The sequence below is a fragment of the Pan troglodytes genome, chromosome 8, assembly GCF_028858775.2.
Source record: "Pan troglodytes isolate AG18354 chromosome 8, NHGRI_mPanTro3-v2.0_pri, whole genome shotgun sequence".
Lineage (NCBI taxonomy): Eukaryota > Metazoa > Chordata > Mammalia > Primates > Hominidae > Pan > Pan troglodytes.
The window spans coordinates 73,932,222-73,949,785 of NC_072406.2; the positions used below are offsets into that span (position 1 = coordinate 73,932,222).

At 35.1% G+C, this 17,564-nt stretch overlaps 1 protein-coding gene across 10 annotated transcripts in view; it reads left to right on the forward strand.

Annotated features, from left to right (window-relative positions):
* Window positions 1–908: 908 nt before the first annotated feature.
* The window catches only part of CABCOCO1 (ciliary associated calcium binding coiled-coil 1), a 103,003-nt gene continuing 86,347 nt past the window's right edge, over window positions 909–17,564 (forward strand). The window contains exons 1-2 of one of the 10 annotated variants that reach the window (XM_009458522.4): window positions 909–1,164; window positions 10,329–10,432. In XM_009458522.4, coding sequence (XP_009456797.1) covers window positions 1,090–1,164; window positions 10,329–10,432 — 179 coding nt within the window. In that variant the 5' untranslated portion in view covers window positions 909–1,089. Of the gene's footprint in view, window positions 1,298–1,350; window positions 1,483–10,328; window positions 10,433–17,564 lie in introns of those variants that run through there. The other 9 variants (XM_016918376.2, XM_009458523.4, XM_009458529.5 and 6 more) reach the window with 9 other exon arrangements.

The following is a 17,564-nucleotide window of genomic DNA, read 5'->3' on the forward strand; positions in this document are numbered from 1 at the left end:
CAAACACAGACCACTACTAGGTGTCAAGGCTGATATAAACATTTTCATATATATATTAATCTGTTCAATCCTCACAGTCATGTTTTGAGGCCAATACTGTTATTTCATTTAACAGATGAGGAAACCGAAGCACTTAAATGATGTCTGATTTTCACAGGAAGTGTCGTGCATAGCAACCTCCATGCAGGTAAATACAAGCCAAGTACATTTCATTTTCAAAGGAGGCGTTGATCATCCAAAGAAGTCAAGAATACCCATGCTGCTACGTAATATTTCTTATTGTTTGTAAATGCTTTTGTTGTGGAACTCTTCGAACATATACAAAAGGAGAATAGTACACTTTCTTTCTAGTGTACTATTAAGTGCACTATTAAAGATCGAACCCCTTCCATTCACATGCCTAATCTAGATTCATCTGCTATACCACCACTCATTTCCTGTGTACTATTCTTTCTAGTGTACTATTAAGTGCACTATTAAAGATCGAACCCCTTCCATTCACATGCCTAATCTAGATTCATCTGCTATACCACCACTCATTTCCTGTGCCCCTCCCTCATTATTTTGGAATAAATCACATATTTTATATCATTTCATCATCACTAAATTGTTCGGAATGTATCTCTAAAAGATAAAGACATATTTTTCCTTCTAAACATGACCACAATACCATCATGATACTTTAAAATTTACAATGATTGCTTAGTATCAAACATCAATCAGTGGTTGAAGTTCTAATAATATATCTTACTTTAATATTTGTTGAAACTTGCAATGTGCTAGCATTAGGTACTTTGACATATTTCATTTAAATTACTACTACTTGAATTGCCTTTTCCCCACTTTCACTCCTACTAACAGGAAAGACTCTGTCTCTCCCGGAGGATTCAGGGCCTCCGTAGCGGGCTGCTGTAGGCCTCCCTCCCGGCCTCCTGCTCCTCTGCGCGGTCCCCAACCCTGTACCCGGCGGGCAGAGGCTCGGGCCCAGCGCCGCCTTCCGCTGGGATCTGTTCCCAGGCCTAGGGACGCCAGCCCCACCCCAGTTGCCTAGGTGACGAGGGGCCGCTTCTTTCGGCCGAGATTGCGGCGATGTCGCAGGGGACGACTCCCTGGGGGCCGACCCCGGCAGGGCCGACCCCGGCGGGAACCACGCCCGAATCGGAGGTACACCGTCCCTTTCCCTTCCCGGTACCGGTGCCGGTACCAGCGACCTCCGAGCATTCATTCCCAGTCCGCGGAGTCCGCGGCCGAGCCAAATCCGGTCTCCGAAGAGGCGCCGCACGTCTGGCCCCGGCTGGTGAGCGGCCTGGGAGGGCGGCGGGGCTGGGAGCTGCGCTGGGGTCCCCGACACCCTCTGCAGCCCGGCGCCCCCCAGCCGGCCCCGGCGCGCCGTGCACGCTGCCAGCGGGTCTAAATGTATGAATTCTTCCATTGGACGGCTCCGTGCCCAAACGCCCTCATAACCACGCGCTTCTACCGCAGGTTTTGTTTTTTGGTTTTTCATGTTTTTTTTTTAATTCTAGGTAAAATAAGTAATCTCAGATTTTTAAATGGGCCAGTCTCTTTTTGAAATTGCTACTAATTCTGTAATGATTACAGTGTTGCGATTGCTCAAAAGGTGTCATGAAATAATAGCTGTTTACTGGTGATGGACTGATTAATATTAGAAGATTGGTGTTTCCATTATTTTGCCATTTTCCTAAACAAATAAATACAGGTCAAAGGACACTGGCTGGAAAATCTTCTCTGGTTATGGCTTTAGTTGCTCATCAGCTTGACTTTAGGAAAGTTATTTAATCTCCTTGGACACCAGTGGCTTCCTGTGTGACAAAAGGTTGATCTTTAGGCCCCTCCCATCACCAGCTCTCCATAATAAATCGGTTTTAAGTAACTTTACTCATAAACTTAATATCCTGAGATTTTAAGAACACATCTGCCGTGCCAGATATTACAAAAAAAAGTTTAAATCTTTGCACACGGAGTCTGTTATGATTGTTCCTAGGAAGTTTTTTTTCCTCCGTTTTGTTAAGGCTCTCAAGGTGAAAAATCATGTCTTAATTAACATTGCTTTGCTTGACTTCCTTATTCGTTGGTCTAAACGACATTCTTTGTGCAGAAGGTAAGTGTTAGCTGCAATTTTATAAATGAGGAAACACAAGGAGCCAATAATTCCATGTCTTGCTCAGAGATATGTAAGCTGTTCCCAGTCGAGATTCCTACCAATACAAAATGCAGACCACTAAGGCATGCGGACTCTCATATGAGCCTTTTGAAATTAGCAGACATTAAAAGTACATTTTAATGTGATAAACTGGTACTAAGCCTATTATTCCCTTGTGATCTCTAATGTAAGTAATACAATTTCAAAAGTAGCACAGGAAATTTTCCAATTAAATTGTGTTATTTAAATATATACCAAGCTTAAGACAATGCACAATTATCAGTGTACACATACATATGCTCACCCACGTAGATCATGTCCTTTCCAAAAAGACTGATCATTTGGGGGTTTTAATGAATCTGGACTTAAAAAAATACAAAATTTTTAAAAAGATGTAAAGAAGTGCTATGCTTCAGGAAAAAAGAAATCATTTTATAATGGTTGAGTCAGATGAATGAGCTAGTTATAGATCTTAGATGATTATCTACCCTCTTAGGATTGTCAGCTTGCACATTTGTCAACTTCTTGGAGGGCCAGGTATTCTCATGACATGCAATTCAGGATGTGCTCAATCACTTAGTAACAAACAGAAGAAATCAAGTTGTAACAGGGACTCAATTAGCAGTGCTCATTTACTAAGATAACAGGCTAATTCGCTGCTTGGTGGAAACTCCATTTTCCGTTTTAATGAAAGCAGAGTTTCTGTAGTTCATGGGGAATATAGTTGATGCATAGAGCTGTGTCATTCATTAAAACAAGTCCTGCCTGCCACCCATTTGTGCTGATTGGGGGTGTCATATGTTAGATAGAAAAATGGCAAGATTCTCTCTTGTGGTCTGTTCCCAAGGCCACCACTTTTTAGGTAAATACCGAAAGGTTCTTCTCAGATCAAATTCTTTACAGTGTTGATCCCCCAACAACTAATCGCTTATGGTGTCATTTCTAATAAATTCTGTATCCAAAATGACTTAGCCAGTAGCCCATGTAGTCAACTGAGCCAAGCAGTTCTGAATTATTTCCTTTCTTTCCAAGTCTGTCAGAAATAAATCATAAACTTTCAGTAGTCTGATGTTTCCCATTTGTTGTTTGTGGCCAATACCTAGAATAGAAGTAATTGACCCAATCACGAGGTAGGCACTCAATAAATTATGATGACTAATTAAAATCATGGATGGTCTGAGGCATGCCAGGAAAGGTAGTTATCTACTCTATGAATTACTCTATGAGTTACTGTGAACAAGCAGATATGAGATGCAGATCTAGAGAAATTATTTTTTCTGTGACATTGAATAAGTCCTGCTTGCCAACCTTCTGAATTCAACATCCCGAGTTCTTTAGTAATATTGGAGGAAATGCCTCCCTTTACATGGTAAAACTAAACTTTTGGCAGATATCTGTATGAATGCATAACAGAAAAAATGACAAAAATCTGAAAATAAATATTTGTTATGCATAGACCTGTAAGTGAAAGAAGTTTATAAATGTGTACTTGGAATTCAGTGATCGATTTTGTATCAATAATTTTTTCATATAGTGACTTTCTTAATATCTTCAAAAATCTCTAGGGAATTGAATCATAAGTAGTACACTTACAAGGAATAACTTCAACTTACATCAGAGACCTAAAAGAAAACACAAATGATTATTTCCCAATTGCTTCTTCTGAGTAATGTCTCTTAAAGTGTTACCACATCACCCAATAGGTGACAATTACTCAATGCATTCACGGCTTTATCAGGACAGGATGCTTACATAATTTTGAGGGGTAAGATGATGTAACCTGTCTAGGAGATCATCAACATGTCCTGGAGCAGGCCATAGACAACTCTCTCTACACTGGTTCGTCCTTAAAGACTTTAGAAAACACAGACCCCACTCCATTGTTACAGAGAAAACTCAGGGCTCAATTGAGCAGCAAAATTGTCAGTTTCCTGCAACATCAGTGTCATTCAAGAAGTATTTCTTGAAATTATGAATAATTCAATGTAAGTGAACACACTGTAATCACATAGTACAGATCAACCTATGCAGGCTATGGGGACAATGCCAAAAAAGTCACTTAAAATATTGTTGAGAAAACAGTACTAATGGACCTCAAAATGTGAGTACATGGTAGCTGTATTTATCAGACACTTACAACTTGTAGCAAATTCTGGCTGTAGCATGGAGATATTGACAAACACTTAGGCTTGTCATTCTTACTGTCGTTCTTTGGGTTTACTGTCTCATTTAAGAAGTCCTGCTCCTCCTCTCCCTTCTGTCTTCCTCCCTAGATGGCACAAATAATCTTCAAAATTTTTCTAATATTTAAAGTTTTATTTTACTATAGTTTGGTCTTTAGCAAGTCTAGAATTTTTTTATATTTGAAATGAGGATCTAATTTTATTTCCTCCTAGAAGTGAATTACTGATTATGTCAGCTTCATTTACTAAATGAACTATTTTGTCTCTTCCCATTGAGAACAGACTGACTGTTGCTATCCCATTATACGTATACATGAATGGACAAAATAGGCAGCAGAAGAGAATAGCAAATCCAAAACTATGTGTGTATATTATATATTATATATAAATTTCATATATTATATATAAATATAATTATATATTATATATAAATTTATATATTATATATAAATATAATTATATTTATATATAAATTTCATATATTATATAAATTTCATATATTATATAAATATAATTATATCTTATATAAACATTTTACATATTATATATAAATATAATTATAAATTATATGTTTATTATATACATTTTTATTTAAAAAATTTTATATATGCATACATATACACATATTTATCTATACAAAATAAATCTTTGGATTCTTTATGCTTTTCCACACACTAGTTTGTCCATTACTGTGTCAATATCATGTCGTTTTACATTCATCTTCAAAATCTATTTTGGAAAGTTCGCTCTATTTTTTTTTTGACAAGTATGTCTTCTTCCATAGGAACTAAAAAGTTATTTTGTAAAGTTCCAGAATAATCTCATTAGGGTTTGAGACTGTCATTACATTACATTTATAATGTAGGAAGGACTTAGTTCTTTGAATTTGAAAGTTTTTAATAAATCTCTTTTATCAAGTCTCGTTCTTGAAATTTTTATAGTTTTATAATTTATATAGATACTATACCTTTCTCATTATATTTATAACCCAGTATAATTCAATCAAGTTTTTACCATTTCTGTTTCTAATTAGCTTCTTATATAGGAAAAAACTGGCTTTTATATATTTATGTTATATAGAACCATCTTGCCAAATTTTTTATTAGTAATAACTTTTTTGTTAGTACAATGTCCGCTTTCTTAGGTATGCAACCTTGTAATCCTCAAATAAGGATTTTCAAATTTCCTCATTTCTGCTATTTAAGTTACATATTTAGTTTTCTTATTGTATTAGTTAGAACCTCTATAGTGTGTTGAATTACAATAATGTTGCCATCCATAACCTTTTTGTAGTTCCTTGTTTTCATAAGAATGACTTAGGATTTCACTATTCAGTATGATGCTTGCAATATGATTTTGGCAAATAGTCTTTTTCGTGTTTAGCATTTTTTTCTTTTCATATTTTACTGGGAGTTTTGCTGCTGAATCTTAGTAAGTGCCTGTTTATTATATATTTAAATAATCATATAATTTGTACCATTTAATTTGACATAAAAATTATATTAGACCTGCTAATGATGATCCAACCTTGGATCTCTAAAATTAATCATATTTGGTCATAGGTATAGCTTGTAATTGTTTTAGTACATTTTAAAATTTAATTTTCTAAGAGGTATTTTAATTATAATTTTTACATCTGCATTGGTTTTTGATTTTGGTTTATAATTTCCTTTTTTGTTAGTTCAGGGTTTTGTGTGTAGACTATGCTGGCCTCTTAAAAATGAACTCTCTATAGTCTGTAAATATTAGACTAACATAGAATTTATGTGTTATATGATTAATAAGTAAAACTACAAGTGTAAAACCATCTGGGCATGGTGACTTTTTAGAAAGCAGACTTCCGGTTTAGTTCATCTTTGATCAAATCAATGTTCTCGTCTAACTGTGATCAATTTTGAGAACTTACATTTTCCCAGGAAATCACCCATTTTCTTAAAATTTTCTAATGTATTGCCCCTGAATGTGACACAAATTTGTTTTCTTTATGTTTCAGTCACATTTGCCAAATATTTGCCTATTTTATTAACTATTCTATGGAATTACCTCTTGCTTTTACTTATTTTTCTTTCACTTTTTTTATTGTTTTTTAAAATACTGGCTTTTTAGCTTCATAGCAAGACTATGGTAAGGTGAACGAGGCACTCTCCTTGGGCACAGAATTGAAGGAAGTGCCAAAAAACTCAGTAATCAAGATAATTTCTATTTTAATGCAATACTTTAGAAAAATCAAACCTAATGCCCCCAAAAATCCCTGATGGATTAACATTTTCAGTAAAGACCAGATCTGTATTACTGATTTTTCCTTTTGTTTCAGCTCCAATATGGCTTAGCACAGCACTGCTCCTGCTCCTTGGTTCATTTATTTTAAGGCTTGGGAAAAAAAAAAAAAAAAACACCTTCCAAGTCTAGAATTTGCAGACCAGTCTATGTCCTCTGTGACTAGGAAACTTCTCTTTAGTAAACTTTGGTGAAATCTGTTATCTTTCTTTTGGTGAATACTTATTAAAAATCTTTTTTATATAAAGCACTACCAGTGATGGATACAAAGATGTCCCTAAAAGTTTACATTCTAGAAAGAAAAAATATATACAAATGTGAAAAGTTTAGTTGACATTAGAGAGGGAAAAAAATTAGAGAAAAACGTTATCTGGCAGATAATATCAGGCTTACAGTTTTATTGCTCTTGGAATAACTCTTAAAATCCACCAGGTGGTGGAGTAAAATGAATTAACAGTGCCATTTAGCTTACATATTTTCCTAGTTGGAGATGTAATTTTACAGAGCAAGCCACAATTACATATGCACATATTTTAGCTTATTTATGAATTTTCTATTATATCTTTAATTTTTACAAAGCAGAATGTATGTGTTGAAAGATTAAACATTTTTAGCCATCTGATAGCCTTCTCATGCAAGGCACTGTATAAACAAACAAAAAAAGCAGTCTGGTTTAAAATAGGTCCAGGAATATAATTTAAAACAGAAGAAAAAACCCAGAGGCAAACTCCCCTAAAAGATGATTATATTAAGCCTGCAAATTTTAGTAAAAGAATGAGGCTCTAATATTAGGCATCTTAGCTAGAATTAGTACTGTCCAAAAGGTTAAGATTATTGGATTCTCTTTCATATAGTTCTTGTGTGACCTACTTTTCTCCTACCCAGAGATTTTTCAAATCAGATAAATTGATCTGAATGTCTGTATAATTCACTTTTCATGTATATCTTTATTCATTATTAATATGACAGTAATCTTGTGTGTATTAAAACACATAAAAATGATATTTAATATGAATTCAAATTTAGGTTCAAATGACTTGCCTTAAGTCATAAAATTAATCAGTAGTCAAACTATCATGAGATCTGGAGTTCCTCTAAGTCCTGCTTTTCATCATGCTCCACTATCTAACAATGTCATCAGATGATGAAGATGAATTTAGACAGTCAGTTAGCAACCTATGTTGACATATCAAGAACTGCGGAATTCTAAAAAGAAATAAAAGATTGAATGACTGTCCCTGAGGAATTTACAATCTAATGGGATTGACACTATAGGAATAATTATACTTTACCACTCATAAAAATATATATAATGAAAATCATTTAAACAAATATATAACCATATATTATAGATCAAAACAGTATCTTAAACAAAAACCGGGTGCATTTAATTCAATTTGTAAATATCTGAGTACCTACTAGATGCAGCATACTAAAATACTTTTTTCTTAATGAGTTTATAATCTAATTATATGAACTAGTTTAGATTAATTGGCCCACCGTAGCTTACAAAAAAAGTGGTTAATAATGTAGCATATTTTATTTCTAAATTAGATTTTCAAAGATAAAAATGTAGCACAATAACCTAATATTAAATTACAAACATTAAGCCAATTACCATTACCAATAAGTGGTAGGTTTGAGATTTTTCCACTTTTGAAAAAGAAAAAGAATTTGGTATGTTATCTGGTAAACTACCGCAAGGCAGTTTTTTTTGCTGCCCTTATCTTTTGGAACTCAATCGCATGGAAGTCTCAATAACTATTTGTTGCACTGAAAAACATTTGCCCTCTTTCCCCCCAAAGTCTCATAATTTTTTATTTTTGTGTAGCTGCTGCTGTCTTGCCTCTATTTCCCAGTCTCCTCTTCCATCTCCCCTTCACAGCTCTTCTCTTCATGCCCTGGCTTTGAGCAGTCTTACCCATTGTCACAGTTGCAGTTGACTCCTAAACCAACGTCTGTAAACTTGACCTTTGTGACTCCAGCATTTCTAACTAAACTCTAAACATTTCTTTCTCGCTATTAGTATTCCACCTTAAACTCAGCCACTGAAATCAACTCAACATCTTGCTCTTTAAAAACTAGCATCATCTTCCAACACTCTATTTCTATCAGTATAAAAAGGGTTGGCTGGGCACCGTGGCCCACGCCTGTAATCCCATCACTTTGGGAGGCTGAGGCGGGCAGGTCACGAGGTCAGGAGGTCGAGATCATCCTGACAAACACAGTGAAACCACGTCTCTACTAAAAATACAAAAATTTAGCCTGACATGGTGGCAGGCCCCTGTAGTCCCAGCTACTTGAGAGGCTGAGACAGGAGAATGGTGTGAACCTGGGAGGCGGAGCTTGCAGTGAGCCGAGATCAGCCACTGCACTTCAGCCTGGGTGACAGGCTGAAAAATAAAAAAAAAAAGGTTTGACATGTACAGTTATGCAGGTTGTGCTCTGAGCAAGAGCACTTGGCTGAGGGGTGAGTGGGGGCTAAAACTAGACTCTATTCACAGGGAGTACACTTGGACACAGAGCTGTGTCAGCATTAGGGAAATATTTTTAGCACTTCCTCCACCCAAAGAGGATATCTTTGTCTAACTCACACAAAGGTGGCATATGTATTATTAGTATCACCACCATTTCCTCCAACTCACCTATTTCAGAAACTCAGAATCTCCATTCTTTCTCCCCTCTTTTAGGCCCCCATAACATGACTACATTCACCACTTTCTTTTCATCCACACTGCCAAGGAGACCGGAGCAGCCCAACGCTTCATCCCTGCACTGTTTAAATGGCCTCTTTGTTTAACTCTTCCTCTGCTCCTGTCTTTCCTTCACCCTCCAGTAGATTACCCTTCCTTAAAGCACAGTTTTGTCTTGTCATTTACCTGCCCAGAAACTTCATGGTTCTGAGTGCTGTCTGCATTACTAGAAACAAACTTCTCAGACTACCATTCTTCAACCAGCCAGGGTCTAAAATATTTATGATGCCTTGCTCTACCTTGTGAACACTCAGTACATATTTGTTGAATCATTAAATTTAAGATTGCCCACCATACCTTTCCAATGCTCACTTCCACCTAAGTCCAACTAGTCACCCTCATGTAACCTAGGTAACATTGTGAACTGCTGATATTTACAGAACTCCTTCCTAATTATCCTATCTTCATAACCTTGGTGTTGCTGGTTCATTCACTTGGGGCATTGGCCACACCTAACCTTCCAAAGCCTATTCCTGGAACTCCTGTCTATAGGGTTTCCTTGTCTTGTGCCTATACTTGTCCTTTCTTTTAGACTGAATGCCGCATGTATTATGGCTTACTTGTGTTCTTTTCTTCTTTTAATATCAACCTAGGCTTGCTCCTCTCACTAGATGTTAAGCTTCTTGAGGTTAGCACATCTTTCTTGTTTGTATTTGCCTCCTCATAAGCCCCAGATTCAATGAGGAATGTGCAGATAATAAATATTTGTTGAATTGAAAACCATCACCCAGTTGTACATATGCCCCAAAGACGGATTGACTAGCCATTTGACTTTTCAGGTGAAAGGTACCATTGCATAATATGGAAAAGAAAAGATACCATCTCGAAGATTGCTGTTTTTAAATGTTTTTCCTGACAGCAACTAGACTATAAGAAGAGCCAACTTTGTTACTATTGGGTTTAATATATGAAACGTACAATTAAAGTAACTCACTCCACATTGTGTTTTGGTAGAGAGACACTGAATTCCAGGAGCATGAAAAGATTCTGTCTCCGGATTTTCTTTCAGTTGCCCAAATCACTGATTTGTTAACGGAGGACATCGATGGAGTTCAAGAGTAAGCACTTCACTATTACAATCACATGTAGAAGAACAGTTCGAGTTCTGCATCTGTAAATGATTGTGATTACATGTATAAGCTTTTTTCACAATATTTGTTATGATATTATGCACTGAAAAATATCTAGACTTCAAAACACAAAAATTCTCAAATAACTGACTTTTGGCACTACTCAGCAGTCTCCTTTATAAAGAAAATACATCGCAAACCAACTTACTAATATTTACCAAGAGCAGAGGTTTGTTGATAAAAGCAGGCTCTAGCATATGCTGTCTTCTTTTCTCTTTCATTCATAAAACTGTCAATATGCACATTAACTTAAAGGATGTTCTCCCTCATTGTAAGAAGAGTAAGTTGTGTTTTCTGTAATTATAATGGGCAATGCATTTTATTATTTTGGAAATCTTGAGTATTTGCCATCCACCTGTGATTCTCATCAGAAATAATGCTATACTAAGTACTCTGATTGTGTACATATTACTTAAAAATGTGAATACAATGGAATTTATAGGCAGTAATTCCAATATATGTACATCTCACTCTTCAGGCCATTTATTTCTATAGTAGATCATCTATTTAGAATTTTTGTCAGATACATCCAACAACATAATATCCTAAAAGGTGTTTTTAGTAATCACCCATTTAAAAAATCATCCCACGTAGAATGGAAGCCTAATTGGCCATCGTGTGTAGAGAGTGGGGATGATGTCATGCACTAGCATCTTGGTGTCAGGTCTCTGCAGGCCAGTCCTTGGGACACAAACAGGGTGTCGTGGACCATAACGGACAAATAGAAAATGACTCTGTCAGTGGTTATCACTGACAAATCTTACAAATGTTATAGCATAAAGATGACTCACTACTGAGAAGGGAATATGACAGATGTCCTGGCTGGAAGAAAAATCCGAGAAGGGAAGGTTTATCAAGAACAGGTGAATAACACTGACAGGCCTTTTCCTGAGCTGCTCAGCTCTAGCGCTGGCAACCTCTGCTGGAAATTGATTATCTGTGATCAGCCATACCACTTACTATCTGCATCTCTACAAGTACGAGTGAATTTAAAATTTCAGAGATTTTTAAGCAAGTATCTCCTGATGATTTTACCATTTTTATAGAAATTAAGGTTCGTTAGGAATTCTGATTCTTAATGTAAGAATTGATCTGCAATACCACTGATCATGTCTTTATGTAAAATGTTATTTTCCATTTCCAGGTAACCCCAAATGTTATTGATCATTGCAATGCAAAACAATAGGTATTTGATACTAGGCAAAACAGCACAATGCGAATAGCAGACATTTTATACAGTTCATAATTTATTTATATTAAATGTCAAGTAAAAGATATTATATTAAATACAATTAATATTAAATAAAAGGTGTTGCAAATAAGTGCTTTTCAGAATTATTTCTTCCCACGTTGTAAATTGTGCTGTGTATCATACTTTGTGTGATGATTTTTTAAAAATTATTGGCTCTCTTTGTTGTTGAATATCTAAATTCTGAACATATTTTTAATCTTTAGGTGGTAAGGCCTAGGATACAGTAAGTGATACAGAAGGTGATGCAGAAGTTAGCAATATAAAAACAGCCAGGCTCAATAGCAGGTTGACCTTTTTAGACTGTCTCATTAATGTAGAAATCACCTGAAGTGACCTCAAATTTTAAGACATCATCTTTGGATAAATAACATCAGTATTATGTTAGGAGCCATTTCTTTGTAAAACAATTTTCTTGAGATTCTTTACATGATTTTCGTAATGGTAATCCTGAAATATTTGCAATCAGTCACTCACTTTCAATTTAAAACAGCATTATTATAAATGGGGGTTATATGCTTTCAAAATGACAGAAATATAGTTTAAGTATCCTATCACCAAGTGACAGAAAATCATAGAGTCTACAAAGTTATAAGCCTATTTAAATAAGTTAGAAGAAATCAGCACATTTCCCTACCTCTTAAAATTAAAAATTTCTCTCCATGAAAGCAGCCAACCAAATGAAACATTAAAGTATCATTAAAACATATTTCTGAAATTCACTTTAAGCAGTTAAATGTCTGGGTACATTTCTCATGATCCCTTAGTTGCTATCAATCATAAATATTTTAATGTAACCTTGACTTTATTTATAGATCCATCTCAATTTTTTTAAAAAAAGAATAAGGACTAAAATGAAAGTAACTATATAAACACAAAAATAACACTGAGACATTTTTAATAACCTTTCGGTAACTGGGCCTCCATGAGCTATTTAGCTCTTGCCTTGAGGTTTATTTCTGCATGTCATATTTAAGAATTAAAATGCACCCCATTGTCAAGAACATGCAAGAGTAATGTAATATTTTTACCCAAATTCTTGGTGAGACAAAATAGATAGGTATATCACCTATCATCACTGTACCAAACTTCCTAAAACACAGTGAATCATCTTTCTGTTTCCCTACGTTCTTTCATGCTACCGCCATAGCCATCTCTCCCCTCTCCCCTGTTCCAGCTCCTGTTATTCCCAGAGAAAAAGTTTACGTATTTGCCAGTAAAATACTGGAAACTTTGCATTCAAACCATAGCAATGTCTTCCTTCAGATGCCTCCCTACATAATCTCCTTTGGAGTAAAATGACCGAGCAAAGAATGGAAATGATAAATCCTTAGCCCTGTGGTTCAAGTTAAAAGGGAAGAGAAAAATGGTATTAGGGAAAGTGGTGGAGGAAGTGTGGGGGACAGCAAAGATGAAAAAGGTCAAAGAAATTTCACCAAAATATTTTTTGGCAAGTAGTTACTGTCATTCAAACACAACTAAACATTGAAAAGTAAAAATAAAAAGCAAAGAACATATGCAAATATTCAGGGCAAATATTTAATTAAAAATACGTAGTGTGCAGATGGCAGATGATGAGTACAATTAGAAGGAAAACTAACTGCTAGAAACAGAAGAAAATGTTAGATTAAAGCTAATAATTAAAGAGGGCATCAATTTCACAAAACAAGAGACCAAAAAAAAAAAAAACATGGTAAAATATATGAAGAAGAAGCTTTTAGAACTAAGGCAAGAAACTAAGGCTAAGAGTAAAACCAGTGTAGAACTTACCTTGCTGAAAATCAAGTCAGTAATGTGGAAGACAAATTTAAGAAAACTTACATGAAGTGTAGATTAAAGCAATTATTCGAAAAAGTTAGAATATACATTCAACATAGTGAATCAGAAAAAAATAATCTACACTTCATAAAACTTTGATTTTAATATTTTAATAGAATCAAACCTGCTAAATTTTTGTGGGATAAATTTAAAGCAAGTCACCTAAACAGGAAAATAACAGGCCTCAGACTTTTCCTTAGCAAGGTTAGTCTGCAAAAATCAGTGGTGCAACAAGTAACCAAAACGTAGGAAGTCAAAAGAATATGATTGCAAAATAAAATACTAATTTTGTCTGATGTTCAGTTATAGTGGCAACAAGACATTGCAATATAGAGAACAACTCAGAAAATACAGTATTCATGTGGTCTTATTGAAAAATTTACTTCATAACCCAGCTGAAAAATAAATCAGTTCATTGGTGAATTTTAAACAACAAAAAACTGCCAATGAGAAATTGTGATGTAAGAAGCCTGGCAGTAAGTATGGATCATTTAAAATTAAAATTAAATCCAATATGGTAATAATAGACTGAAACAATTATTCTAGAACATCAACAAAAATAGGCAAGCACATGAGAAAAAAAGTAATTGAATTTCCTTTTCTCACCAAAATAAAATTGAATTGAAGCAGATGACCCCTATTTATAGTAATGCTATTTAAAATTGAAAGTGAGTGATTGCAAATACTTTAGGATTAGTGTTACAAAAATCATATAATCACAAGAAAATTGCTTTAAGAATTGGCTCATAACAAAATGCTTTTAAAAACTTGTATCATAAATGTAAAGGGTTAATATCCCTAAGTATGTGAAAAACTTTTATAAACTTAAAAGAAAAAGTAACCTATAGAGGACATTAAAAAGAAATCCAATCTAATGAATAAGCAAAGAAATATATAAGATAGTAATTTTCGGCCGGGCGTGGTGCCTCATGCCTTTAAACCCAGCACTTTGGGAGGCTGAGGCAAGCGGATCATGAGGTCGGGAGATCGAGACCATCCTGGGTAACACGGTGAAACCCCATCTCTACTAAAAACACAAAAAAATTTTAGCCGAGCGTGGTGGCAGGTGCCTGTAGTCCCAGCTATTCAGGAGGCTGAGACAGGAGAATGGCATGAACCCGGGAGGCAGAGCTTGCAGTGAGCCGGGATGGCGCCACTGCACTCCAGCCTGGGCGAAAAGAGTGAGACTCTGTCTCAAAAAAAAAAAAAATAATAATAATAATAATAATAAATTTTTCTGTTAGATTAGTAGATGTTAAGATTATGGACAAAATCCAACGTAGATTGGAGTATAGAGAAGTGGACCTTTCTGTGTGGTCTTGATGAAAGACTTACTTGACACTGCCTTTCTGGAGGGAAGTTCAGCAGCATATCTCACCATGGCCAATATAACCCAGCAGTCCCAATTTTAGGAATTTATTGCAAAAGATAATTGGAGTTTTGGAAAGATCTTAATTGATCATTTCTCTTTACTTTAGATTCTTAACCAATGGAGGACATCAAAGCCCATGTGGGAATACATATTTCTGATCTATTATTAACTGTATTTAGACCTCTCTCCTACTGATAAGACTTAAGAATGTATGAAGGCTTCCTATTTCTCCTTCTTTACCGAATACTAATCCTTTTTCAGTTATGTTCATTACCATTTTTTTCCCAGTCTGCAGCTTGTCTTTTCTTTTTCTTTTTTTTTATTACACTTTAAGTTTTAGGGTACATGTGCACAACGTGCAGGATTGTTACATATGTATACATGTGCCATGTTGGTGTGCTGCACCCATTAACTCATCATTTAACGTTAGGTCTATCTCCTAATGCTATCCCTCCCCACTCCCCCCCACCCAACAGGCCCCAGTGTGTGATGTTCTCCTTCCCGTGTCCATGTGTTCTCTTTGTTCAATTCCCACCTATGAGTGAGAACATGCGGTGTTTGGTTTTTTGGGTGTTTTTTTTTTTTTTTTGTCCTTGCAGCTTGTCTTTTCAATGTAGTTAGATTGTCTCTGGTTCTCCAGAAGTGTTTCGTCTGTTTAACAAGGACCAATTTATTAGTCTTTTTCTTTATGGTTTGTATCTTTTTGGTGTCACTTTTAAGAAACTTTGGGCTATCCAAATGTCAGAAATATATTTTTTTATTTAAAATTTGTAATGTTTGCTATTGCCATTTAAATCTTTAACCCTGGATTTTATTTTAATGTATTATGTGGGATGGTATTTTATTTTATTTTCCATTTGGATAACCAATTCTCCCAGCACCATTTTTGAAGAATTTATACTTCCTCTACTGATTTGAAATAATACCTCTGCCATATACCAGGCTCCCTCATATATTGGGTCTGTTTCTGGACTTTCTACATATTCCACTGGCCTACTTATTTATCCCATAACAATACCACAAGTTTTCATTATTGTGGAAGTTTTCTTACTGACTTTCACTTAAGAGTGAATGATACTGTAGACTAAACATTGAGAAATATATCCTGCCAAATGATGTCCAGTGCAAATTAAAGATCCCTGGCTAATAGAGTAAAATCCTACCACCACCATCATCAGGATGTCTATATCTGCCAGTTGAGGTGAATGCCTGAAAAAATGTGTCAAAATGTGTAGTGACATGCAACATAAAAAACTGACCATATTGACCTAAAAATTTAAAATACACAATGTTCACATATATACATATATGTACATATATATGACATAACAGGAAATTCAGAGATAGATTAACTTCAAAGTTAATGGAGTCAAGGTCAAAATAGTATCATCAAAAAATGAGGCTTAATCTTAGAACCCATTTTTCTTAGGGTTACAAGATAACTGGCGGTCGCAACTAAAGCCACTTATTCACTCTTTCTTATTTTTATTCAACAGAAAAAAAGAAACTGCATCCTCTGTTATGAATTATTTATAATAATTTAGGAGCAGGCCCATCATAGAACAATAATTATTATTGAGACATGCCATATACCAAATGGCATTATGGCAAGGGGGTGAAATTAGTATGATTAGCTTAGAATAATCAGAACTCACTTTTGGGTTTCAGGTCTACCCTGACACCACTGTAGATGAAATGCATGTTGAAGAAATAGACCTATCTCGACCTCAGCTTTATTTGTTCCCAAACTTGTTCAATCTTGCTGTATTTATTAATCTGATTATATCACTTATTTTGATGTCAAGAATAATAAGGACTTCCATTTTTGAAGACAGCAGTAAAAAGTTGTCACACACATATTACCCCTCTCAAAATCACATAAAACCAACAAGGAAATACCACCTTCATCTTTGTCAAAACCAAGAGAATGCTAATGGTCCAAACCACAAAATATAAAGATGATGGCCACTGTCATTATAGATCAACCAGAAGGGCAGGAGAAAATATAAGGAAGGATGCTCATAGTCACAGAGCTTAGAATGAGCTTATATCTATATCTATATCTATATCTATATCTATATCTATATATCTATCTATCTATCTGCTTAATCTCCCAGGAGGAGAAACCTTAAAGTACCATTCCAGGAACCCTTGTCTGCAATAGCAGGACCAGGGTGTGCAGGCTTGGAGCAGATCCTTTCTGTAGCACAGGAAATTGACTGTTTATATGATAATAAAGAGAGTCTATTCATTCTTTTCTTTCTTTTACCTTACCAATTAAAAAAAATAAATAAATGCTAGAATAATTGACACAAAGTTACTTCATACAGAAAATGCCTGCTAGTTTGTAGCTTGGCCAGGTCTCCACCTCCAGTGTATTTCCCGAAAGTAGGTATTCAAGGACAAAAACTCCCTTCATCCAAAGATAAGGTGGTAAACAAAGAATATGCATTCCAGGACACTGCAAGAAAAAATAGGAGAGGAACAGGAAAGAGAAATAGCAAATCAAACACACCAGAAAGATATAACCATGAGAAGACAAAAAATATAATCAACTATTTTATCATGAATTTTAAAATATATGAAGCAACTACAGAAAGCATACAACAGAGATATAAAAG